The 27,957-nt window shown below is 41.1% G+C and overlaps 1 protein-coding gene and 1 long non-coding RNA gene across 2 annotated transcripts; one reads left to right on the top strand and one right to left on the bottom strand.

Moving 5' to 3' along the window:
- The first annotated feature begins 1,722 nt into the window (after positions 1-1,722).
- LOC137773105 (uncharacterized) lies at positions 1,723-8,759 on the top strand. The gene is made up of 4 exons (XR_011075641.1): positions 1,723-3,631; positions 4,180-5,671; positions 6,834-7,083; positions 8,487-8,759. It is a non-coding gene; the product is annotated as an uncharacterized lncRNA (long non-coding RNA).
- Positions 4,994-25,888, bottom strand: PSMD6 (proteasome 26S subunit, non-ATPase 6). The gene is made up of 8 exons (XM_068557536.1): positions 25,661-25,888; positions 24,695-24,900; positions 21,750-21,895; positions 20,851-21,070; positions 20,643-20,751; positions 9,843-10,011; positions 5,340-5,417; positions 4,994-5,191 (listed from the first exon to the last, which is right to left on the bottom strand). The coding sequence occupies exons 1-8, from the start codon at positions 25,803-25,805 to the stop codon at positions 5,095-5,097; spliced, it is 1,170 nt and encodes a 389-aa protein (XP_068413637.1). The 5' UTR covers positions 25,806-25,888; the 3' UTR covers positions 4,994-5,094.
- Positions 25,889-27,957: the final 2,069 nt, after the last annotated feature.

Here is a 27,957-nt window from a genome sequence, read left to right as displayed (position 1 = left end):
CCTCTTGTTAACGTCTTAACGACCGTCCTTCCAGGTAACTCGTCTGTGATCAGACCAGTTAAGTGATTTGTTCAGAGTTACAGAGCAAAGTCCATGTTCAATTTGATATGGCCAGTAATGAAGAAGGACTATGTACAAGGGCGATCCAGAGTGATGATGGTGGCACAGCACTTTTAGGAATAGATCAGGATAGGAATAGGATCATAGGGTCTGAGGGGCACTCCAGGTTTCAGTTTCAAAAGCAGAGCTGTTCAGAGGTGCTTGTGATCCCTGGGTCCTGGGTGAGCCCGTGGCAGTGGGTGGAAGTGGCGTGGAGAAAGAGCGCTGGAGTTAAGGCCAGGGAAGTAGGCTGTCGCTGTGCACGTTGTCCATTTCAGAGTCGGTAGGGTTGAGAGGAAGACGGAGCCGGCTGCTCAGGTCTGGAGTGGACGAGACATGGTAACTTACAGTTCTGAGGGCAGTGAGCACCGTGGGTTGGTGGTATTGCTGGGTGGTGAGCAGCTTCAAAGAAAAGGTATTTTGAATGAGGGTGGAAACATAATGGCCAGGAGAGAGAGCCAGGGAGTAGGAAACAGTGGACTTCATCTTGGCCCCAAGTTCCTGAGGTGTAGATGAAAGAAAAGCCGCTAAGCCAGAGCACTTCAAGAAAAGTAGAGTCCTCCAAAACCAAGTGTAGAGTTTTACCAGTGTTGATAATCCACTAATTGCAGATACACTCTGGAAAAGCAGGTCTCTGATAACTTCTAAAAGAGAGGGTTAGTACCGTTGTCAGGACGCCACCTACTGGTAGTCTTGACTAAGTGGTCCCTTCCCCAAGGCAGTGTCAGGGTTTATGATATGTAGTTGCCGGACAGGAGGTTGATCATTCACTGGCAAGTTGTACCTTTTATTTCTTACATCCAGTCTGCACAGGGAAAATTATGCCACTACAGGAGATTTCCGAATGACAAGAGGTAAACCGCCCCCCACCCCGGCCCCGCCCTTGACCGTACACTTCAAGGGTTATTATAATGGCCTGGACCAAACTGACCCACATTCTTGATACCCTTTGTAGGTCTTCAGAAACAGAAGAATAATGCAAAATGGCTTTGAAACCAAAACCAGTGATTATTAGAGCCTTTCATGTTTTCCAGACAGGCATGTAACTTCACTTCCCCCATAGCCGTTGTGGAGATGTGACGTTTGTTACTAACAAGTATAAATTTGTGTAGAATTAGGAGGATGAAGGATTATCACAGCCCCTCTCCCTTTTTTCCCCCGTAATCGGGGGGACAGATGTCAAGTATCAGCTATTAATCTTCTTCAAAAACAGGTTTCAGACAGCACCAGGGATTAATTTAGAATTAATTATACAATTGATTTGCTAATGGTCAGTAACCTTCCATCCATCAATTACTATTAATGCCTGGTCAGGTTACTGAAGACTACCTGTGTTCAGTCACGGAACATTAAGTGCGCTGCAGCGTGTGCGCTCCGTGAACAAATGCGGTAGGTTATCCTTGCAGCCACTGGGTTAGGTAAAAGTCAGGTGCAGACATTTAATAACAAAAATGCTTGTAGACAGTATTTCCACTCCTAAAAGACTGCTAGTAAATGAAAAATGGATCTATTTTTTCTAATGTAGGAAATAGATTACCAAAATTTGACAAAGCTTATAAATACTTATCTCACTGGATAAATTTTATACACAGACGTTATTGAAACAAGAAATCGGTATGATGGTTTTAGAGAATAATGACAAAATCGTTCATCCCAGTGACTTCATTTTGTACCTGAATAGTGTATCATGAGTGAGACTAGGGTTGCTAAAAGAGACGGGTTGCTAAAAGTGACAGGTTGCCAACTTCGATCAGTACTGAAAAGGGACTAAACAAATACAGTGAAAATGTTTTAGCGCTATATCATCACTTAGCAAATAAAACTATCATTTGATGATAATCTTATTTTCATATTGTGATATGTGTGCCCTTCATGACTAAAACCAGAAAATTAAGACTTTAATTCTTTGGATGGATTCTCCTAGGTGATGAACGGAGGCTGCTGATCATCAACCCCAGGTGTACGATACGGGGGTAGGACCAGGACAGCAAACTCAAATGGCAGTGGAGACAGGCAGGTGCTGTATGGTAACAAACAGGGCAGGCCGGGTGAACCGGGCCTGCTGGAGGAGATGTGCTAGCCATTCGGCTGGACTGGAAATGGGAGCTCAGAGTTAACCTGATCTGTCCATTTTTCCAGAGAAGCTAGATGAGAGGTGATTTTTGAATTGTCTTTCAATTTTTAGATGGCAACCATACATCTTTTTTTCTTAAAAACGTATGGGGGTCAGGGGGCCGATGACAGTTGCAGCCCATCGGTGACCAGTTTGCGGCTTGGTAGCTTCAGGAAGCCTCCTTTGGCGTCCTGACTTGCTTTGGGTTTCTGAACGTTTTGTATCTGCAATTGTGAGAGATACAGGCCTGGACCTAAAACTTCCTCGACGAGCCTTTTATCAAGATTTAAAATACTCCCACTGGTCAAAAAGCAGAGAACCAAGGTTTGAAATTAGCATTCTACGTAGTCTTACTACGTAACAAATGTAAGTGAAAAACATCATCAATGAGGTGGTCAAATACAAAAAAATTCTCCGTTTTTCCCATAAAACATGGCTCAGATGGCCCAATTTATTAATTTTATGTGACAGCTTTCTACCAACACTCATGGTAATTAATGTGCATGTGTTATAGTTTGTAATGTTTTCATATAAATGAACCTCATAATAAGCCTGGTTTTCTCCTCCATTTTACAGCTGAGGAAATAGGCTGAAGGAAGTAATTTCTCCCAGCATCAGAGAGCCAGCATGAGGAGAGCTGGGATCAGAATTTGGTTTTCCAGCTGCAGTGTCCAGGGCTCATTTCTCCTATACCATATGGCCACATTAAAAAGAAATGTGTTAGGTTCCAATTTTATTTTCACTTCCAAACTGATACTCTGAAGCTAACACAGAGACTCTGATTTTGTATTAAAAAATACATATGCATAGGACTAAATATAGAGGATATTCATCAAAATATTAATAGGTGTTATTACCTCTGCAGGGTAGAATGACAAGGCAAGTCGACTTTAGTATCCTGAATTTCTTTTGCAATGAGCATATTCTTTTTCAGGAAAAGAAAGGAAAAACTGGACTCCTTCCCCTCAGAACTGTATTGTTTACTCATCATGAGGCAGTTTACTCACCTGGACCTTTATCTGCAGTCTTAAAGAGTTTTCAGCTTCCCCATCTAGCACTGGGAGTGAAGAACATTTCTTGTTTCTTTTAGTGTCTCTTACCTGTTATCCTCATCTAATTTTAGGCTGGTGGGGCTAAAATGGTAAAACAAACAAAAAAGCCGGGAAGGGGGGAATGGAGAGTGTTCTGTGGCTTTTTGCTCTCTTCTAGGCCAACACTCAATCTAAGCCTCGACTGAAAAGCCATGGTTGCTGTGTGTGATCACATCAGTCCAGGTGGTTTTTAGAGGTGGGAGTTGAGGGAAGGAGTTATTTTAAGAAACTGACATTTTAATCCTACTTCTTCCCCTCTAGCATGAACTGCAATGCGATAACTGGCTGAAAACAGAGCCCTAGTTTTTAAATGGGCACAGGGAACACAGTAAGTGCTCAATGACCATATATGTTGGATTTAACAGCACTGATTTTCAGGGTTGTGGGTTTTGTAAGGGTACTTATATTACCAATTTCTTCAAGAAATTACAGTGATCATTGTGAGTAAGGTTTTATAAATAAGCATTTTTAGAACTCCGGCATTTTAATAGTCCACAGCACCTGCAGGAAGCTCCTGTCAGAGCACAGCTCTGGTCCCTCTTTCAGTACAGTACTGACGACCGCCACTGTCTTGACTTTCAAGGCAGTGCTTCTAATATTTTGCCATTAAGTACCTCATTTGCAAGAGGGCTTTGCTTTCCCAACCTGTTATTACTCGTAGTTTTACTCAAGAAGTTTTTAATGAAGAATGTATGTTTGTTTCAAGTTATTTTCAACAGATTATCTACTGAGATCATGTGTTTTCTCCTCTAATATGTTAATGAATCATTCCCATCAGCATGTAAACATGCTCTTAAAAAAATGAATCAAAACTTCATACTTCTCTCCCCTTCCTTTTACAGTAAAATGCCATTTCCCATTCTCTTTTTAACTCAGCTCTACCAAAACGGCTCTTGTCAAGGTCACCATTCAGCAAGCCTGGGATCCTCTCTTTCAGCAAATCCGGCTGCCTCTACAGTTTATTCCACCACTCGCCAGCGTCCCTGCAGCTCAGGGCCGTGGTGACACTTAAAAGGTGAGTCAAATTGGGCCGTTCCTCTGCTGAAAACCTCCAGCTGCTATCTTCCCCTCGATAATTGCTCTCATGGTCGGTCTCTCCTTTTTCTGTAAGTACGTACCACCGTACTAGAGAGGCCTTCTGTGACACCCTATAGCAGAGAGCTCTCATGCCCTATCAATCACCTATATCTGGTTTTGTATTTTCTTCCTTCCTAGCACTTCTCCCCCTCTAAGTAAGTTTATAATTGGGAAAAAAGACTCCCTTTGCCAATATAGCTAAAATCTTCAGTGAGACTGGCTTTGGCAGATTCTAGAATCTTAGGGTTATGGTAGCCTCCAAAAAAAGGAGTAACTAACTAACTTCCTATCTTCTGTAGATACTTGTTTCAGAGGGAAAGCTTATGATACATTTTCATTTATGATTTCATTTCTCATCTGTTCTATGTACTAAGCACTGTGTTTAATTATACAGCATGTTCTCTTCGTAAAATTCAGAAGGCTTAAAGGTAAGAGATGACATGCATGATCCCCTATTTTACTGAAGAGGCAGAGTCAGGATTTGAACTCAAGTAAAGTACTGTAGTCTCTGTCACCACTTACCATAAACCAGAGACGTTCAAATGACGCAAATGTGACATTATTTTAACCTTACTGGACCCCATCCTTAGAGAGAGATGTCAAAAAAAGTAAATTGAAAGAAACAACGCAGTATTTATTTTATACAGTTCAACTGGGCACAAAGTAAAGTAAGCACCTCTACAGGAAATCCTTTGTGTATGAGGTTTGTTTTTTTTACATATTAATTACTCTGGATAGTTTTTGAACTCTGTTTAATAGCAGGTCTCCTTTCTTGATAGTTTCTTGGTACTGCCAGTTCTTGCTATCAGGTCTATAAATAAATTGAAGAAAAAAGTGAATTATTTACCAGTCACATTACTCCATAACAATAGTTGACCTACTTTAAAAAGAAGGCACTCTTCTTTTAAGAGTGCCCTTTATTCTGTGCAGTATTACAAATGATATACAAACTTGAGTACCTGTTCGTTTCCACTATTTCATTCACTTTATCTATTTTGCAGTGTAGCCTCCCAGCAGCAATAAATCTGGAGAGTTCCCTAATTGAGAGAGAAGGGGAAAAAAAGCCTTTAGCATTACCCTTAGTTAGCCTTATAGAGAATTCTTAGAAAAATGAACTGCACTAAATAAACACATGATTTGTCTTCCAAGGTAACGTTTTGATGCCCAGTAGTTGAGAGGATGGTCTCCGGTGTACTGCAGGTGTCTTTTATCTACCAGAATTAACGTGACCCTACAAGTGCCTATTCATACGAAGCGTAGGTGTCAAAGAATGAAGCCATCCACAGCTACAGTAAGTGCTCAGGAAGAAACCTGAAGGGGTTAGAAAAATTAAATAAACATAAGGAGGAAAATAATGAGCTTTACTGGCGGTGGGGGTGGGGGTGGGGGGAACCTGATGAAACAGTCCAGTTTCCTTCTACTTAACCTTTCTGGAGCAGGGAACTCTAAGGATTTTCAAAATCCTTCAGAGGACAGAGGGAAGGAAAGCTTTCAAATTATTTTTAAGACGGAATAACGTGCCACAATAAATTCGGATTAGGAATGTGAAAAAAGGCATTGCTGAGTATATCCCGTCACAACCCAAACCCCCTAATTTAAGACAGTTACTTAACCAACAGAGTCACACACCCCGCTCCACAGCAGCATTAGCAGTGGAACCCTCCATCCAGGTCTACCACCACGTGACACGCAGAAGAAAGGACACGCTCAGAAATGCACTAGAGCTACGTGAAGACAGCTTTCCAATGCTGCCAAAGAGAATAAACGGAAAGCTGACTCCTTTAAAATAATCCATTTATAATAGAATTATGTTAAATTTGGAGATTAATTAGGGGGAGTCCTCCTAATTAAGAAAAATCTGATTCCAAATAAATAAAAATGTGACAGATTACTGTCACAGAGACTAGAACAAACTCCAAATCTTAAGAACCAAATCTCAAATGAAAGTGCCATTTCAGGTCAGTGGGGAAAGGTTGGCTTATGGAATGGTGTTGAGGCAGCCTAATTATCACAAATCCCAGAAACCATGTAAGGAAAAAATAATAAACTCGATTATGTAAAGAGAATTTCTACACAGCAAAATACTACCAAAATCAAGTCCAAAACCAAATGAAAATGTGGCTAAAAGATGTTTGCAGTATGTCGTTGCCACTGGTCGGTCAGTGGTGAAAGCCCCACTATTCCTTTTCAATAAGGAAATGTTCAATTTTGGAAAATCTGGTGATGGGCTTGAAAGATGAGGAAGTTATGCTACTGACGATTTTAAGCTAGAGGTTATCTTAAAAATAGCAAGAACTATGTGTAACAGTTTTTATAGAGCATGCTCTATTGCTATACTCATTAAAAATTCAACTGTTGGTTTTTGAGTTATGTTACTGAGTGGCTTTAGGTAAAAATCTAAAAATTAAAAAAGATCAGCACTGTTTCTAAACTCACTTGTGTTCATTTTCCAGCAATTTACATAGTTGCATCTCCAGACTGCAGCTGCGAAACCCACTGGTACCTATTATTCTGGGACTGAAGTGCACAGAGAAAGCTACCCAACCAGATACAACCAGCCCTGTGAGTCCTACCCAGATCCAAAGAACAGCAGGGGAAACCTCTAAAGAAGAAATCTTGATGTTATGATTTAGGAACAAGATGTAGAGAACAGCACTAGACTTGACGTACAAGCAAACTGACTCAAGGATGCCCTCTGCTGAGGTAAGACCTCCCAGTCAACTGCTGACACCCAGGCTGACAATTCCACTGCTTCTTCCCATGCCCACCATCACCAGACTAGTTTGGCCCTTCACTCCAACCCCCCGCCCCCTCACCCCCGACGATTAGAAGAGACTCTAAAACAACTTTGGTAAGACACCCCTTCAGATCCAACCTAGTATCTTCCCATGCTTCGCTCTGGACGGCCGTGTGCCCGTCACCACACGTTCCATCCAGTGCCCCTAGGCTGCTGGTTTCTCAGCCATGCTCCTAAATCTGTCTCTGCTATTTCCTCCATCTGGAATGTCCTTTTCCCCACCACTTCCTATAAAAATCCTAAATATGCAGTGACAACCAGTCTCAATGCCCACGGGAAGCCATCTGTGGTGTGCCCATCTTGGGGGCACTTCGATCACATACTCTGACTCCTAGTTATGCTCATTCTGAACTATGTGCACCAAGAGTCATCTAAGCAGAGTCTCCTTAATGCCCTAAATCGGTGTTCAAGTCCCATTCCCTAGATCCAAATGACGTTTCTGTCGCCTCCCCGTGTGCTAATCAATCATACATATCCCAAGGTGACTCACCTTCCCCAGGCAAACCATCTACCAACAAATGGGAGAATACAGCCCATGGGTATGGTTTCCAACCTTACACAGGCCAACAGAAGGCCCGGTTTATTCAAATAATGGCCTGGTCCCCTTCTCCGACAATATCTGATTAAGTCTAAGGAAGTGGAAGTACAATGGTTGTTCAATCGTCCAAAATCATTTTTTGAGGGAAGAAAAACAGAATCTGTGAAAACCCAGGCGTGAATCAGATACCACAGCAATTTCAAACAAGGCCTTTCACAACAACCGCAGCTCGGTAGGTACTGACAAACCTCTGCCTCTAAAGCTGGTCTGAGACCATGAAGGGAACAACTAAACAAATACCACCAGAAACGTACCACATACCATCAGTTCAGATGCCATCGTAATGACTCGCAGAACACTGCAGTGTGTCTAACTGGTACGCGCTGCTTCCGTGCATCTTATCCACAGCTTCAGCTGAGCCTCGCGCTGCTCCCAACCAGTGGACACGGCTTCATCACCACCACAGCACAGTTAAGAAACTAAAGGGTAGGAAGCCAGACCAGCCCCTGCTTTTTGTGCACTGCCCACCACAGTAAGCCACTCCTTACACTGCCGCGTGAGAAGCACATTTATAACGCCCCCCAGCCCCACCCCACCCCACCCCACTAACCAGCTGCTCTTGGGCAGTGGTTACCAGACTTAATTTCACACACGAGTTCAATTCAGAAGTGAAACCAAACCAAACCAACCTAGGGGATGCAGCCTTCTATTTTGGTATGGATAACCAACAAATACTACTATCTATCATCACTGCCTCTTTTTCTTTCACAGGAAGAGAACGAGGAAATTTCTGGCTCCATAGTTTGGGTACACTTAAGATCTGCGCATTTTGTAAAGATTACTGAAAACCCACCCACCCATAAACAAACAAACATTGATACGCATGCTAAGGTGACTGGGGATGAAATGTACTGGTGTCTGACACTTCCTTTCAAGTGGTTAAAAATAAGATGATGGAAGGTGATAAAACAAATATAACAAAATGTTAATAAATTACAGAATCAAGGATCTATGGGAATTTACGGTGTAACTCTTTACAATTTTCTGCATGTTTGAAATTTTTCATAATAAAATATTAGGAAAAAACCAAAATGGCTAAAAAGAGTGTGGTCTTTTTTAAAATGAAATGCAGCTTCATTAAAAACTGCTTTTTTCACTGTGAGCCACTGCAAACTACATCTTCAAAGTTAAAAGGCCAATGTTTGTTTGGGAACCACTTATATATCTAGACAGACACCACCTGGACAGCTCACATTCTGAACGTCTACTTCTCCCCAACTCTACTCCCACGACCCTGGGTCCAAGACACAGGAACATCTCCTCCATGAGCTACTGAACAGACCACCTGGTCTCCCCATCCAGCATGCGCTAAGACGACGGAGCATGGAACCGTGTTACCCACCAGAGGCTTAAAATGCTCCAGTGGCTCCCCACAGCACCTGGATTAAAACCCGAGTTCCCCACCAGGCCCTACACGGCCATACACTGCCTGTCTCTCCCACGGCTACCCTCCTACCCCCGCTACTATGCTGCAGCTACGCATCTTTCTGTGCCATTGCATTCTCTATGTAGACTCACTTCTATCTGAAATGACTTACACGTTTATTTGTTTGCTTACTTGCCAACTCTCCCCATAACTAGAATGAAACTCCATGAAGACAGAGACCTGAAACAATGCCAACCCATTCAGTTAAGGCTTTGATACATATTTGATGAATCTCTGATTCAAGCACTGAAAGTTCCATTTTTAACAACCAGTTTGCCCAGAATTGCAGTAGCAACCAAAAAATTGAAGGCATTAGCAGAGGAAATAGCCCTCTATCTTATACTTCACACTAGGTCCTAAGAGTCACTACTGTAGTAGCAGTGTGGTTCACGAAGATGTAACAGAGACGACTTCTGCTCCAGTTATTATTAAAAGTAGACTTCTGTTCCATCTTTGCTACTACAGTAGAAACACATCATGAAAGCAGAGATAACAGATATGATTGTTTTGACATTGAAAGAAAAATTCTTAGATCTTTTTTTTATAATTGAGGGAAGCAATGTAAATGGAGAAAATATACAAATTCACACATGCAAAGATAACTGTAAAAAATAAATTGACATGATGTTATTTAAACTTACTGATCAATGAACTCCACACCAACACCAAAGGCTTCTGCCATATAGCCCAGGGTTAATGACCTGTACGATTCCAGCAGCTGGCTGTACGCATGAATCCGCATTTCTCTTACATAGTATCGATAATGAGGAGCAAAAAGCCAGTCCTTTTTCATTTCCTGTTCCACAAAAGCTGCAATGAATAAGACGACAAATTATAAGAACCTCCCTTTGGATAAACTGATTAAACTGGAGGACGGATTTATAACATGATAGAAGTTAACAGCCTTTATAAAGTATATACAAAGTATTAATGAGCAATCCACACACAAGTGCAAATTATTTTACTGAATATCTACTATCTATCACTGTTCTGAATAATGAGGATATGGTAGGAAACCAAAAGACCAGATCTCTGCTGCCACAGCAACTAAATTTTCAAAGAGAAGAGATAAATGAACAAATAAAGAAGATACTCTCCAAAAAGAACAGGTTCTGTAAGGAAAATAAAACTGTGATGTGATAGTGAACAGGAGGGCTTCCACGGGATTGGAGTCGACAGGGAAGACTTCTCTGAGGAACCTGCCCTGCAGAGAGCAGGAGGCTTAGAGCAACGCAAAGAATGCCAAGATCCAAGGCAGGAAGAGCCTGGCTAAGCCCAAGAACAGAAAGGAGAGCAGGTTCAGAATGTAGCAGGAGGACAGCTACAAGGATATGGAAGGTAAGCAAGACAAAAGATTCAAGAATATACTTATGTTTCTGGCTTGAACAAGATAAAAATCCCTGGAGAAGGAGAATTTTTTTTTTTTTTTTGAGTTGGTGTGTATGTGTGGGTGTCTGTGTGGGTGTGGGTGTAAGTGTGTGTGGAGGTGGGGAGGGAAGGATTCAAACATTACCCTTTGGCAGGGTTGAGGTGGACTCCCCTATCAGACATCCAAGTCGAAGATCCCAAGGCTTGGGTCTGGTGCACACTGGCAAGTGTGGGGCTGGAGACACGAATCTGGAAATCACTGCCATCCATATGTATTTGATGATGGAATTATAGAGATAAGGGCAATGACCAAGCCTGGGCCACTTAAGTCACTGAGAGGCCTAACAAAGGATGAGGCAGTAGGTCCAGAGAAAGTACATTATTTCAATACACTGAAGTTCTAAGGTCCTTAAAAAAGGATAACTGGCAGTTGCAAGGAGTTCCGCCTGTTTGATGTGCCATTACATACACAGTGTCTGATGCCTGACAGCCACTTAAAAATACTGACTCAATAACCAGCTATTTCTAAAAGACATAAAAAGATACATTATATTTTAAAGAAAAAAAAAAACCTACTTACAAAACTGCGTGTAAAATACATCCACACGTGTTTAAAGGTGTTACGTGCTTATACCTCTGGATACAAATGCCCCTGGATGGACACCCTTGGAACCTGAAATCAGTAGTTGCCTCTAGAGAAAGGACCCAGGCAATCAAAGGCTAGAGAGAGACTTTTTCTTCTTTCTGTGATACAGTTTGAAAATTTTCCATGTATACAAAAAACTTTGGGTTTTTTCTGTGTGTGTTATTTTCTGATTTTTAAAGTACATATAATGAATAAAAGTTCTGGAAGGATATATAACACTCTTAAAATGGTTCTCTTCCAGAAGAATTCTGTGTATGTGAATGTGTAAATGAATTTGGACGTAGGGCTTTCTCATCTCAGTTTATTTTTAATTTTTGAAGACAATCAGGTACTACCCAGAAAAGGATGCTATTTTCTCTTTCAAATAAAATATTTTAAAGTACAAAGTCTATGTATATTTGGAGAAGCAAAAAGGCTTATTATAAAACCAAATAAATGCTACATGCCTTAGTACACAAAAGGAGAGAGTAAATGATACAAATGATGACTGTTGTCGAAAAGATTTAACTATCTGTCCTTTGTATTTTAAATATCTGGGAAATCGCGAGCAGGCACCAGGCCCTGCCCCCACTGTCCCAGAAGTGTGCAGACAGCAGCCACCCATATGAGACCCGCCACCAGGCACCGAGTGCTAACCCCGCTATACTGGGAAGGGCCGCTATACCTGCACACCCATATCAAGTGGATAACAGCCAGCACACACTGAGCAAAGAGGCAGCAAGCATCCAAACTAAAAGCCACCACTCGATTCCAGAGAAGAGGGCAGAGTAGAAGGACTTGAGCTCACCTACTCTCGCAAAAACACCAAAATCACAACTGACTGCTGAACCACCACTGATAAAGAAGACTGGAACCTACCAAAACAGATATTTCACACTCAATGAAAAGAAGAAGCCACAACAAGACGGCAGGAGGGGCACTGTTGCAACATAATCAAATCCCATTCCTGCCAGGTGAGTGACCCACAAACTGGAAAATAAATATATCACAGAGGTTCTCCCACAAGAGTGAGAGTCCTGAGCCCCACATTAGGCTCCCCAGCCTGAGGGTCTGGCATTGGGAGGAGGAATCCCAAAAGCATTTGGCTTTGAAGGCCAGTGGGGCTTGAGTACAGGATCTCCACAGGACTGGGGGGAACAGAGATGCCACTCTTGGAGGGCGCACACAAGGTTTCATGTACACTGGGACCCAGCACAAAGCAGCAACTCCATAAGAGCCAGGGCTAGACCTACCTATGAGTCTTGGAGGGTCTCCTGAGGAGGCAGGGGTTGGCTGTGGCTCACACCAATCAATACTCTCTGGGGGGAGGCCCCAGAGACTACTGATCAGCATGAGCTCTCCTGGAGGTCACCATTTTGGCATCAAGACCTGGCCCTACCTAACAGCCTACAGGCTCCAGTGCCGGAAAGCCTCAGGTCAAACAACCAGCAAGATGGGAACACAGCCCCACCCATCAGCAGACCAGCTGCCTAAAGCCATACTGAGCTCCCAGCCACCTATAAACACACCCCTTGACACTGCCCTGCCCACCAGAGGGACAAGACCCACCAGTGAGCAGGCACCAGTCCCTCCCTCCAGGAAGCCTGCACAAGCCTCAGGACCAACCTCACCCACCAGAGGGCAGACACCAGAAGCAAGACGAGCTACGATCCTCCAGCCTGCAGAAAGGCGACCACAAACACAGAAAATCAGACAAAACGAGACAGCAGAGAAATATGTTTCAGATGAAGGAACAAGATAAAAATCCATAAGAACAACTAAATGAAGAGGAAGTAGGTGACCTACCTGAAAAAGAATTTACAGTAATGACAGTAAATATAGTTCAAGATCTCAAAAAGTATGGCGGCACAGACCGAGAAGTTACAAGAGATGTTTAACAAAGAGCTAGAAGATTTAAAGAATAAACAGAGATGAACAATACAAAAACTGGAATGAAAAATAAACTAGAGAGGATCAATAGCACAATAACTGAGGCAGAAGAACGAACGAGTAAGCTGGAAGACGGAATGGTGGAAATAACTTCCACGGAACAGAATAAAGAAAAAAGAATGAAAAGAAATGAGGACAGTCTCAGAGACCTCTGGGATAACACTAAATGCACCAACATTCACATTATAGGAGTTCCAGAAGAAAAAGAGAGAAAGGGCCTGAGAAAATATTTGAAGAAATTATAGCCGAAAACTTCCCTAACGTGAGAAAGGAAACACTCACTCACGTCCAGGAAGCACAGAGAGGCCCATACAAGATAAACCCAAGGAGGAACACTCCGAGACACATATTAATCAAACTAACAAAAAGTAAAGACAAAGAAAAAATATAAAAAGCAACAAGGGAATAGCAACAAATAACATACAAAGGAACCCCCATAAAATTATCAGCTGATTTTTCAGCAGAAACTGCAGGACAGAAGGGAGTGGCATGATATATTTAAAGTGATGAAAGGGAAAAACCTACAGCCAAGAATACTCTACCCAGCAAGGCTCTAGTTCAGATTCGACGGAGAAATCAAAAGCTTTACAGACAAGCAAAAGCTAACAGAATTTAGAACCACCAAACCACCTTCACAACAAATCCTAAAAGAACTTCTCTAGGCAGAAAAGAAAAGGCCACAACTAGAATCAAGAAAATTACAAATGGAGAAGCTCACTGGTAGAGGCAAATACGAAGTAACGGTAGGAAATCATCCACACGTATATATGATATCAAAACCAGCAATTGTGAGGAAAGTACACAGGCAGGATATTGGAAATGCATTTGAGATTAAGAGATCAGCAACTTAACACAATCTTGTACATATACAGACTGCCATATCAAAACCTCATGGGAATTACAAACCAAAAAACTACAGTAGAGATACAAAAAAGAAAACGCAATCCAAACACATCACTGAAGATAGACATCAAATCATAAGAGAACAAAAGAGGAAGGGAAGAAAAAAAGACCTTCAAAACCAAATCCAAAACAATTAACAAAATGGCAATAAAACATTCATATTGATGATTACCTTAAACGTAAATGGATTAAATGGTCCAACCAAAAGACACAGACTGGTTGGACGGATATAAAAACAAGACTCGTATATATGCTATCTACAAGAAATCCACTTCAGATCTAGGGACACACACAGACTGAAAGTGAGGGGATGCAAAAAAGGTATTCCATGCAAATGGAAACCAAAAGAAAGCTGGACTAGCAATACTCATATCAGACAAAATAGACTTGAAAATAAAGACTGTTACAGGAGACAAAGAAGGACACTACATAATGATCAAGGGATCAATCCAAGAAGATGTGACAGTTGTAAATATATATGCACCCAACACAGGAGCACCTCAATATATAAGGCAAATGCTAACAGCCATAAAGGGAGAAATTGACAGTAAGACAATAATCGCGGGGGATTTTAACATCTCCCTTTCCTCAATGGACAGATCATCCAGACAGAAAATCAATAAGGAAACACAGGCATTAAATGACACATTAGACCAGATGGACTTAATTGGTATTTAGAGAGCATTCCATCCATCAGAAAGCAGCAGAATACACATTCTTCTAAACATTCTCCAGGACAGATCACATCTTGGGCCACAAATCAAGCCTCAGTAAATTTAAGAAAAGTGAAATCATATCAAGCCTCTTTTCCAACCACAGCACTATGAGATTAGAAATCAGTTACAGGAAAAAAACTGTAAAAAACACAAACAGATGGAGGCTAAACAATATGTTACTAAACAACCAACGGCTCACTGAAGAAATCAAAGAGGAAATCAAAAATTACCTAGAGACAAATGACAATGAAAACATGATGGGCCAAAACCTTTGGGATGCAGCAAAAGCAGTTCTAAGGGGGAAGTTTACAGCAATACAATCTTACCTCAGGAAACAAGAAAAATCTCAAATAAACAACCTAACCTTACACCTAAAGCAACCAGAGGAAGAACAACAAACAAAACCCAAAGTTAGTAGAACGAAAGAAATCATATAGATCAGAGCAGAAATAAATGAAATAGAGATGAAGAAAACAATAGAAGAGATCAATGAAACTAAAAGCTGGTTCTTTGAGAAGATAAACAAACTCGCTAAGCCTATAGCCAGACTCATCAAGAAAAAAAAGAGGACTCAAATCAATAAAATGAGAAATGAAAAAGGAAAAGTTACAATGGATACCACAGAAATACAAAGGATCATAAGAGACTACTACAAACAACCATATGCCAATAAAATGGACAACATGGAAGAAATGGACAAATTCTTAGAAAGATACAACCTTCCAAGACTTAACCGGGAAGAAACAGAAAATATGAACAGGCCAATCACAAGTACTTAAATTGAAACAGTGATTAAAAAACTTCGGAAAAACATAAGTCCTGGACCAGATGGCTTCACAGGCAAATGCTATCAAACATTTAGAGAAGAGTTAACACCTGTCCTTCTGAAACTCTTCCAAAAAACTGCAGAGGAAGAAACACTCCCAAGCTCATTCTATGAGGCCACCCTCACCCTGACACGAAACCAAAGATACCACAAAAAAAGAAAATTACAGGCCAATATCACTGATGAACATAAACACAAAAATACTCGACAAAATACTAGCAAACCAAATCCAACAATACACTAAAAGGATCATACACCATGATCAAGTGGCATTTATCCCAGGGATGCAAGGATTCTTCAATATCCACAACTCAATCAGTGTGACACACCACATTAACAAACTGAAGAATAAAAACCATATGATCATCTCAATAGATGCAGGAAAAGCTTTTGACAAAATTCAACACCCATTTATGAGAACAGCTCTCCAGAGAGTGGGAACTGAGGAAACTTACCTCAACATAATAAAGGCCATATATGACCAACCCACAGCTAACATCATTCTCAACAGAGAAAAGCTATAAGCGTTCCCTCTAAGATCAGCAACAAGGCAAGGATGTCCATTGTTGCCACTTCTATTCAGTATAGTTTTGGAAGTCCTAGCCACAGCAATGAAAGAAAAAAATAAAAGGAATCCAAATTGGAAAAGAAGTAAAACTGTCACCATTGGAGATGACATGATACTATACATAAAAAAGATGCTACCCGAAAACCACTAGAGCTCACCAATGAATTCAGTAAAGTTGCAGGATACAAAATTAACACACAGAAATCCCTTGCATTCCTATATACTAACAACAAAAGATCAGAAAGAAAAATTATGGAAACAATCCCATTTTCCATCGCATCAAAAAGAACAAAATACCTAGGAATAAACCTACCAAAGGAGACAAAAGACCTGTACTCTGAAAACTGTAAGACCCTGATGAAAGAAACTGAAGATGAACACAAACAGATGGAAGGATATATACCATGTTCTTGGATTGGAAGAATCAGTATTGTCAAAATGACTATACTACCCGAGGCAATCTACAGATTCAGTGCAATCCCTATCAAATTACCAATGGCATTTTCCACAGAACTAGAACAAAACATTTTTTTTACTTTATACGGAGACACAAAAGACCCTGCATAGCCAGAGCAATCCTGAGAAAGAAAAACGGAGCTGGAGGAATCAAACTCCCCGACTTCAAACTATGCTACAAAGCTACAGTCATCAAGACAATATGGTACTGGCACAAAAACAGAAATATAGATCAACAGAGCAGGATAGAAAGCCCAGAAATAAAAACTCAGGCACTTATGGTCAATTAATCTACAACAAAGGAGGCAAGAATATACAATGGAGAAAAAACAGTCTCTTCAATAAGTGGTGCCAGACAGCTACACGTAAAAGAGTGAAATTAGAACATTCTCTAACACCATACACAAAAATAAACCTAAAATGGATCGAAGACCTAAATGTAAGGCCGGACACTATAAAACCCTTAGAGGAAAGCATAGGCAGACCACTCCTTGACATAAATCACAGCAATATCTTTTTTGATCACCTCCTAGAGTAATGAAAATAAAAATAAAAATAAACAAATGGGACCTAATTAAACTTAAAAGCTTCTGTACAACAAAGGAAACCATGAACAGAAGGAAAAGACAACCCAGAGAATGGGAGAAAGTATCTGCAAATGAAGCAACCTACAAGGGATTAATCTCCAAAATACACAAACAGCTCACACAGCTCTATGTCAAAAACAAACAAACAAACTATGCAATAAAAAAATGGGCAGAAGATCTAAATAGACATTTCTCCAAAGAAGACATACAGATGGCCAAAAAGCACATGAAAAGATGCTCAACATCAGTAATTATCAGAAAAGTGCGAAGCAAAACTACAATGAGGTTATCACCTCACAAGGGTCAGAATGGCCATCATCAAAATGTCTACAAACAATAAATGCTGGAGAGGGTGTGGAGAAAAGGGAACCCTCCTACACTGTTGGTGGGAATGTAAATTGGTGCAACCACTATGGAGAACAATATGGAGGATCTTTTAAAAACTAAGTATAGAATTACCATATGATCCAGCAATCCCACTCCTGGGCATGTATCTGGAGAAAACCATAATCTGAAAAGTTACATGCAACCCAATGTTCACTGCAGCACTATTTAAAATAGCTAAGACATGGAAGCAACCTAAATGTCCATCGACAAAGGAATGGATAATGAAGGTGTGGTACACATATACAATGGAGTATTACTCAGCCACAAAAAAAGAATGAGATAATACCATCTGCAGCAGCACGGATGCATCTACAGATTATCATACTAAGTGAAGTAAGTCAGACAGAGAAAGACAAATATATGGTATCACTCATACGTGGTATCTAATTAAAAAAAAAAGATACAAGTGAACTTACTTACAAAACAGAAACAGACTTACAGATATCGAAAATAAACTTATGGTTACCAAAGGGGAAATGAGGAGGGGGAGGGATAAATCAGGAGCTTGGGATGAACATACACACACTACTGTATATAAGACAGATAACCAACAAGGACCTACTGTATAGCACAGGGAACTCTACTTAATATTCTGTGATAACCTATATGAGAAAAGAATCTAAAAAAGAATGAACATATGTATATGTATAACTGAATCACTTTGCTGTACGTCTGAAACTAACACATTGTAAATCAACTATACTCTAATACAATTAAAATATTTTTAAAAAATAAAAATAAAAAAATATCTGGGACATGAGTAAATTTGGTAAATATAAAAAGTTTAATCCAAAATTGTTTAAATAAAAGGTTGCCAGCAGGGATGGGGAAGATGGGAAGAGGTTACCTTAACCATTCAAAAGTTTCCAAAAGCCATCAATTTCATCACACTAGGATAGCACTTCCCCCCATTTTTCTCTTAAATTACAGTTACACAGAGCACTCAATAATATACGGGCACTGTGCTGGTGTCAAGATCACTACAAAGGAAAAAAGCATGAGGTCTACTTTTAATTATCCTAAGTAGCAGTAGAGAAAAACTCTAAAAAAGAATCACAAAATAATTTGCTGTTTAAAAAATGGGGCAGGGAATTCCCTGGCGGTCCAGTAGTTAGGACTCTGTGCTTTCACTGCCAAGGACATGGGTTTGATCCCTGGTCGGGGAACTAAGATCCTGAAAGCCATGCGGCACAGCCAAAAAATAAAAAAATAAAGATTAAAAAAAAAAAATTTAAATAAGTAAGTAAAAATAGGGCATATGACCAATAAGCACATGACAAAATATGCAGCATCACTAGTCATCAGAGAAATGCAAATCAAAACCGTAAGATATCACTCCACACCCACTAAGATGCCTATGATCCAAAAGACACACGATAACAAGTATTAGATGTGGGGAAACTGGAACTCTCACACTGCTGGTGGGAATGTAAAATTGTGTAGCTGCTTTGGAAAACAGTTCAGCAGTTTCTCAAAAAGTTAACTGAAGAGTTACCATATGACACATCAATTCCATTACTAGGTATATCCCCAGGAGAAACTAGACACTGTGTCCACACAAAAACTTGTACATAAACATTGATTACAGCATTATTTATGATGTATCCATCATCTGATGAACGGATAAATAAAATGTGGTATATCCATGCAATGGCGTTATCACTCAGCTATAAACTGAATGAAGCACTGATACATGCTACAGCATGGATGACAGTAAAAGCATTATGCTGGGCAAAAGAAGCTAGGCACAAAGGCCACATATTGTGTAATTCCATTTATATGCAATGTCCAGAATAAGCAAATCCACGGAGACAGAAAGACTAGGGGCTGGGACCAGGAATGGGAAGTGACTGCTAATGGGTACAGAACATCTTTTGGGGTGATGAAGATGTTCTGGAATTAGTGGTGTGGCTACACACCTTGTCAACATACTAATAAAACCACTGAAATTACACACTTTAAAATACTGAATTTTATAGTGATTTACATCTCAACAAAAAAAGAGGATGGGGCATAAAATAAGACCTCCAGGAATGTGGAGAAGGGACTTTTAAAATTTTTGGACTGAAGGAAGAAGGGAAAAGCGCCACATTTGAGCAGAATAATGACGAGATCCACACGCCTAAAAAAGGGAGAAGGGCAATTCTGCAGTACATCTTGGGTGCAAACCCACCCATCGTGCACATATGGGAAGATAGGGCCATGCAGGTCGTTCACACCTGAGGAGCCCTGTTCCCACACTGCATGAGGGGAGTAGTATGAATTCCCATAAAGCAGCCTAACTTTATGCAGAAAGCACTCCATAAACACTGGGCCAATACCTACTCCAAACATAGAAGACCATCATTTGGAGTCCTCCTATCCCATGTTTTGTAAATTCTACCTACTTATTAACCAAATACTTCCTGAAACTTGCAGCACAAACAAGAGAATTATCAGTGCCAAGTTCTTTAAGTTTTAGGAAAATCATCTGGGAAGGACCCCTGGGTTGAACACCACAAGCACTTTCAACAGATTTTCTCAACCAACATCCCTTGAAAATGATTTGCAAATCGGCACAAAGATTTAGCTGTTGCATAAATAACCCATTGTTGAATTCAACTCAATTAACATCAACTCAATCAAAAGGAGATTCAAGATCTCAATTCTAAAACTCAGTACTTCGAACCATTTGCTCACTTCTGCCTTACATCCCAGTTAAGACTCTAAACCAGGGGTCAGGCAAACTTCCTCGGCAAAGGGCCAGACGGTTGATATTTTTAGCCGCTGAGAGCCATAGAGCTGTCACATATTTTTCTTTGTCCTGTTTTGTTAAACGATCCTTAAAAAATGTAAACATCAATCTTACCTCTTGGACCACACAAAAGCACTTGATCAAAGTCTGCTAACCCCCCTATAAACAAGATGGGCAAAAGATTAGCTGTACTAACCAAAGACCTACAGCTATCTGCACACTATATTTTTCATATATGTGAAAAATCATCTTAGGTTATCTGCAAACAGGGTCAGGAATAAGATGAAGACAGACAGTCAAAACGAGCAACTCTATCCTTACCTAATGATTGGAAGAAAACTGAGTAACGGCATTCATAGAGTGAAAACAGATACTGCCGAACTGCTGGAAGACTGTGCAACACTTCCAGAATCTCTGCTCCTTTAATAACCTAGAAATTTTTTTTAAAAACAAATATGTGCTTTAATGATTTTTGTGTATTTAAGGTGGAAAAGCACGGGGTATTCTTTAAATATGATTCAGTCATTACCTTTTCCCTGAGATCTGGTCTTTCTAAAGCAATCATGCTGACATAGACAGTGTAAGTCACAAAGGTTTTATAATCCATGAGTTCATAGGATGTAAATGTTGAAACTGTGTCAAGGAAGAGTTCAGCTGCCTGTTTGAAATCACGAATAGCCACACAATAAAGACCTTGATATACTTTTAGGCGGTTTCTCCGGTCCCAGTCTCCTCCTTCCTCTATCAAGCTATAAAATACAAAACAGTAAGGTGATGATCTGGAAAAAAACAGTGCCACTTTTTACAAGTTTTGTGTTATTATGAAAGAGAAAACAGCTTTTAACAACTTAAACCAAAAAGAAATATTTAAAGAGAACATTTCTGTAAGTAAGCACATTAATTATTTGACCAAATTTACTAGTTGGAAACAAAAGAAAATAGGCAAATTTCTTACATCAATTTCCTATCTGTAGCATCATAATTTAGAGGGAATAAATCCCCACTGCTAAAACTCACCTTCTGGGAAATTCCCTGGTGGTCCAACGGTAAAGAATCCACCTTACAATGCAAGGGACGCGGGTTCCATCCCTGGTCAGGGAACTAAGATCCCACATGCCGCGTGGCAACTAAGCCCGCACGCCACAACTACTGAGCTTGCAGGCCTCAACTAGAGAGCCCGTGTGCCGCAAACTACAGAGCCCATGCGCCCTGGAGCCTGCGCACCACAGCTAGAGAAGAGAAAACCCGCATGGCACAAACTAGAGAGTAGCCCGCGCGCCACAACGAAGAGCCCGCACGCCACAACGAAAAGATCCTGCGTGCCTCAACAAAGATCCCGTGTGCCGCAACTAAGACCAGACACAGCCAAAAAATAAATAAATAAAATAAATAAATAAAACATTAAAAAAATGAAAAAATAAAATGCACCTTTTGGCCTTTTCTGTGTTTCGTGTGATGAGGTCATTATCCATGTAAAATAAGCCAATTCTAAGGAGATAGAACACAATATCCAGTCGGTGACCCAGGGCCACGGTTTTGTCATATGTCTTGCGAAAGGCTGTCAGAGCGCCTTCCTGTCAAGAGAACCAAGGCAACAGGTGAGAAAAGGTTAAAAGTTTCAAAGGTATCAGCTGTCTAGGATTTTCTTAGCAAGGAGTTGGGGAAACATGTAGGAGTAGAGATAGAACAGTATGGCCATGAGCTGATATTTGTTAAAGCTGGGGGATAATTGCATGGGGTTCCTTATACGATTCTCTCCACTTTTATAAAAAATACATCAACTGTATCTAAGCATATACTTATATTCTAGAAAACAATGGAAGAAACACATTCATAATTTATTCACCATTATTTCAATATTCTTCTTTGTTCTATATATTCAATATTTTTCCCTTTAACAATTAAAATACACTACTGTAAAATTACTGTAAACTGTCAATCTTATCACCTAAAGGGTAATAAAAATTTTATCTTAATCACTGACTACTAGAACACAATTAAGTATTTAAATATACAATTCTATCTCAAATCATTGTGGAATAAAATTTTTATTGCTTTTAAAACATGAACATGTGGGACTTCCCTGGCAGTCCAGTGGTTAAGACTGCGATTCCACTGCAGGGGATAAGGGTTTGATCCCTGGTTGGGGAACTAAGATCCCACATGCCACGTGGCCTGGCCAAAAAACAGAAAAAAACCCACCACCACCAGCAAAAAAAAAACACCCAAAACAAAACAAAAACAAACAAACCACCCCCAAAAACAAAAACAAAAAAATGAACATGAATAAAATCATTTGCTTATACTTGGTACTTTTTAGTATGTGTCTGGCTTTGTTTTATGTAATTATTAGTTATGCCTCATACATTTCTAAAAAGAGACTGGCAAGACAGTAATGGGCACACCCAGCACTAAGACCTCGGTTTTTAAACACTATCCCCCAATAAAAGAAACCAGGGATCCTAGGAGAAATGGATGATTCCAGGTTTGGAGAGTGAAAATAACAGGTGAGCCTGTGACATCTTGTTGTATGACAAAATAAGGAAGACCAAGGAGATCATGTCAAAAGGACCAAGAAACCATCTTGAAGGAAACTGCACTAACAAACCTGTAACAAACTGAGCACCGGAAAGAATAATGAGTATAATCGATACAACACAGTGAATAATAAAAATCCACTAAGTCCATTATTTAGTAATAGTACACAAAATAAAATATTAAAACAAGAAAGTAAACAGGAGGGAAAAAAGACAACTCTTCTTTTTAGAAGAATGCTATTTAACAAACATGGAACATATTATTAGAACATCACCGATTTACAACCCCCTGATGTTGATTCAAACATATCCTTGTTGAAATTCCTTAAGGCCTGAATCAAAAGCTTTAAGTTTCTCATTCACATGTAATAATGCATCCTCTTTAAAACCAAACCAAAGCAAACCACACACAGCCTAGAAAGCCACACAAGCTATTAGCTATTTTTAAACTGTTCTGTATTTTCCAACTTTTTACAATGACCAAAGCTTCTTTTTTTTCAAACCCTAAATTTATAATCAGAAGAAAAAAACTTGTTTTAAATTTAAACTAAATAATAGTAGCTCGTATCATTTAACATTTTAGCACTTTGCAGCAGGCACTAGTCTAAGCTCTTTGCCCCTAAGGACTATCATTATCCCTGTTTAACAGATGAGGAAACTCATACAGAGGAGTAAATCATAATTACTGAAGTCAGAAATACAACCCAGGCAATCTTATCCAAGAGCTCACACTATTTAATTTTTTTATATTGACACCGTGTCATCCATTACGTAAATACTTCAGGGTGCACTGCTTAAAATGAGGACATTCAAAGCCCATCCTCTTAACCACTATTACAGAACTACTAAGTTAAAAAATTTAAAAGATCCGATGCTTGCGGGTATCCCTCTTGTGCCCTGATAGTGCAGTATAAATTAGGTTGGCTGCTGTGCAGGAGAACAGGCCACACATACTAAGATAAAAACTGTTCTTCGTCCCAGAGATTTCATCTCATAGAATACACCTTAGAGAAACATGAGCATATATACACAAAGAGGCACACACACAAGCATGTTTTTACAGCAGTGGCTTGTCCTAGCAAAAACAGCTGAAAACAACACACATCCCCAACCACTGAATAGCTAAGTAAACTACAGCATAGCCCTACAATGGACTACTAGCTAGCAGTTAACCAGAATCAGCAAGATTTATGCACATCAACATGGGAAGTCACTCAGATATAATGCTGAATGAAAAAGTAAACGGGACAACATGAGTACACTATGATTCCATTTATTCAAAACAAAGTTTTTAAACCAATACTACCTAATTTCTACAAGTACATACACATGTCTGTAAATGTACAATAAAAGAATTTAAAAGATTACCTCTGAGGAGATAGAGAATAAAGAAAAACCAAATAGAACTTCAGCATTAACTATAATATTTTAGTTTCGTATAAGGAGACGATTACCTGTGTAAACAATAATTTTCAAAATGCACCAGAACCAATGCTTCCCAACCAGGATACGTTACAAAACTGAACTACTGAGAATGATCCCAATTTTGTAAAAACAGTAAATAAACATCTCCGAACAGGCACTTGTTTTATTGGCATAGAGAGAGAGGGGGAAGAATACACAGCGGCTGCTGTTTGGGGGCAGGTGACAGAATAGGTGTAGCAAGAAAACTACTAACTTCTTCTTTATTAATTTTTTGCACTGATTCACTAGTTCAGGTAAGCAGGTTACCTCTGCACTTGGTGGAAAAGGACGTTAATTTTTAAAATGACACATTACTAACCTTGAACAGTGCCCATTTCAGGCTGTACAGAGAGGGGAGACCATCTCACTCACCTTGTCACCTATCCGGCAGAGGTACTCGGCCTTTGCCATCATCGCGTCTCGGATTTCGCTCTCTCCCAGATTCTTCTCCGCATCTTCCAGCTCCTCGTCCAAACGTTTCAACTCGTCTTCATTTGCCTTCTTCATTTTACTGAGCAGGTCCACGTCCATCTGCCAGTCAAGGGATTTGCACAAGGCTTCGTAATAAGGAGCCATGTCTGAGAGCGAACAAGAGGGATGTGACTTAGGAGTGAGGCCCCGTCCTGCCCTAACCTCAGTGTCTACCCACTCCTTCCTCGTACACAACTGCGAGGTCATCCACCAGTCGCCTACCTGCCAGAAGGAACGGATGGGACAGAGCTTGGTAAAGGGCTGGGCGGTCAGCATCAGGGCCAAGCCTGTCACCGCCGCCCTCTACTAGGGCCGGGGAAGGACAACCTCGGTTTGCCTCTCGGTGGCTTCTGTTCCCACAGAATCTTCCAGCAAGGGAAAGGCTAAGCTTGTTTACACACACACACACACACACACACACACACTCAGACCCGTGCGTACAAGGGTACAGGGCCCGCTGCCATTCACTGCTAGGAAGGGCGAAAGGAACCGACCCAAGTTTCCCCTCCACCCGCAATGCTGAAGTCCCCGAGACCAGTCGCTAATGACAGTAAGTCATGTCTCTCTTCCGTGCCTGGCACGGGGCTCAACACCTCGGGATCCACGCCCCCCCCCCCCACGACCGAGGCTGGCCCCAGGGGTGGAGGCGCACAGAGATGCAAACCTCTGAGGGCAAGGCTGGCGGTCCCAGAGGGCGCGCCCAACAAAAGGAAAGCCCCGAGGGGCGGAAAGGCCAGGTCTGGTCTCGGGGACCCCGGCGGAGGGGCGCCCCGGGGTCGCGAGCCCCGTCGGGGAAAACCCCGCAGGCTCGGGAGCGCGGGGCCGCCCAGGCCTAGGCCGCTGACTCGGCTCTCGCGCCGGCCTCACTGTTATCGCGGACGGCTGCCATCAGTTCGTCGCGCACGGCCGCGTCCCCGCGGTGCTCCGGCAGGCTGAGCAGGAAGCGCAGCTGCGCGATGCGTAGGTCCGGATTCTTGGGCAGACCCTCCTCTTCCAGGTTCTCCAGCGGCATCGCGACGGCGAGGGTAGCGGCTCGGGACAAACGGCAACTCAGCCCAGACCCGCGGCGGCGGCGGCGGCGGCGGCGGCGGCGGCGGCGGCGGCGGCGGCGGCGGCGGCGGCGGCGGCGGAAGTGGAAGAAGTCCGCGACTGCGCCCGGACGCCTCCAGCCCGGCTTCCGGTCCAGGGTCCGTCTCCGCCCACAGCGTCCCCTGCTGGACACGCCCGGGAATGCCTCACCCGGCCCGAACGCGGGCGCCCTCGTGTGGTCACCGGTGGCTTTCCCTCGCTCTCACCCACGAGAGTCCCAGAGTGGGTGGTGCCCAACTCCAAGGTTGGATTTCCCTCTCCCCACTAGTAACCATTAGTTTGTTCTCTATCTCTGTGATGGCTTTTACTTTTATGTGCATCTCATTTGAATTCTCCCAGTATCAGGAAGTAGTACTATTAGCCCATCTTGTAGATAAGAAAAATGAAGCACAAAGGAGTGAGGGAATATGACCAACCAAGGTTATGCAACAGCTACGCCTGAATAAAAACCTCTGTCTGCAGCTCGAAAGCTCATGTTCTCTCCGCTCTTTTCAGAAAACGGCTCCCAGAATTCCACAGTCGTAATACCACAGCACCATTACTTTGTTTATGCAGAATTTAAGTCGTTGCGTGCCTGCGTTTTCAGCCTCTCTTTGTTCATGTTGCTGCAGAGTCTTCAGAACTGGTAATGGTTACATGAAATTCCACCTAGTGGATTTTCATAGTTTACTTTTACTCTTCCCTCCGTTAGAAGTACCTTTAGGTTGTCCAGGGTTGTTATTTTCCGAATATAAAAACCGAGATGAACACCTTGGGACGTACAGGGCATTTCATATTTTACGGTTTTTTTTTTTTTTTTTTCCCGTAGCATAAATACCCAGGCAGGATTAATAGGCACAAGGAAGGAACCCTTTGTGATTTTCGAATATTGAATATCCAGTGGTTTTCAGAAAGAGTTAAGCCAGTTTACACAGTCACTGAAACATTTGGGACTGCCACGTTCTCACCAGCAGAAGGCATTACCATAGGTTTTTAATAGCGTTATCTGTTTTGGTAAAAGTAAACATTTTGAAGGCAACTCAAAAGACAGAGAAAATGTAGAGAGCACAGAAAAAATTACCAGCACTCCTTCATGTTAAACTTTTGGTGAAGAACTCTGTAAACCGCTTTCATTCATTCATTCATTCAACAAACATTATTGCACAGCTGCAAAGTACCAGGCACAGTTTGAGGCACTGGGAACACAGCAGTGAAGAACACGAAGGCCTTGTCCTCGGGGGAAACTTACATTCTACAGACACTTAGCTTCACTGAAACTCACCTAGATATATATTAATAGGATCATTCTAAACTTGTACCTTATAAACTGCTTTGTTCGCCCCGCCATGTACGGTAGATGTCTTTCCATGCCGGTAAATACAGATTGACATCATCACTTCTAACGACCACACAGGATTCCATTATTTTTATGTACCAACTTTTCCCCTTTCAATCCTTAATTGATATCAATTTGAATCCTCTTCATTTTCTCACTCTCGTAAACACCCTAGTGTTGACCATCTACATGCATATATTTTCACACTTGAGTAATTATTTCTTACCCCAAATTCCTAGAAGTGTAATTGCTGAATAAGAGGGCTGAACGTTTTATATTTTGACATAGTATATAAGAATTAGATAAATTATTTTTCTAAAAATTATACACCAACTCACATTCCCACCAACATTCAACAGAAGGCCTGTCTCCCCCTTTGCCAAGACATTTTTATCACCCATTTTAATCTTTGGCAACAGGAACAGTGTTGCTTTCCCATTACATTTATTAGTATGACGCTGAATTTCTTTTCACAACTGTACTGACTATATATTTCCTCTTTGATGAAATGCCTATCTTGCTTTATCAATTCCTCTACGAAATCTTCCTTATTGATCTGTGAGCACTCTTCATATCTTAAGGATACTAACTGCTTGTCAACTGTTGCAAAATTTCCTCTAGTTATTTTTCTACATTTTTATGGCATTTTTTTCAACATAAAAGTTTACAGTGTTTATGGAGTTAAATTTGTCATTCTTTTCCTTACAGTCTCTGTTCTCATTGTCAAACCTCTCCAACACCATGGATTGAAAAATATTCA

This window comes from Eschrichtius robustus, chromosome 12 (assembly GCF_028021215.1).
Source record: "Eschrichtius robustus isolate mEscRob2 chromosome 12, mEscRob2.pri, whole genome shotgun sequence".
Taxonomy (NCBI): domain Eukaryota; kingdom Metazoa; phylum Chordata; class Mammalia; order Artiodactyla; family Eschrichtiidae; genus Eschrichtius; species Eschrichtius robustus.
This window is presented reverse-complemented; position numbering and strand designations above follow the sequence as displayed.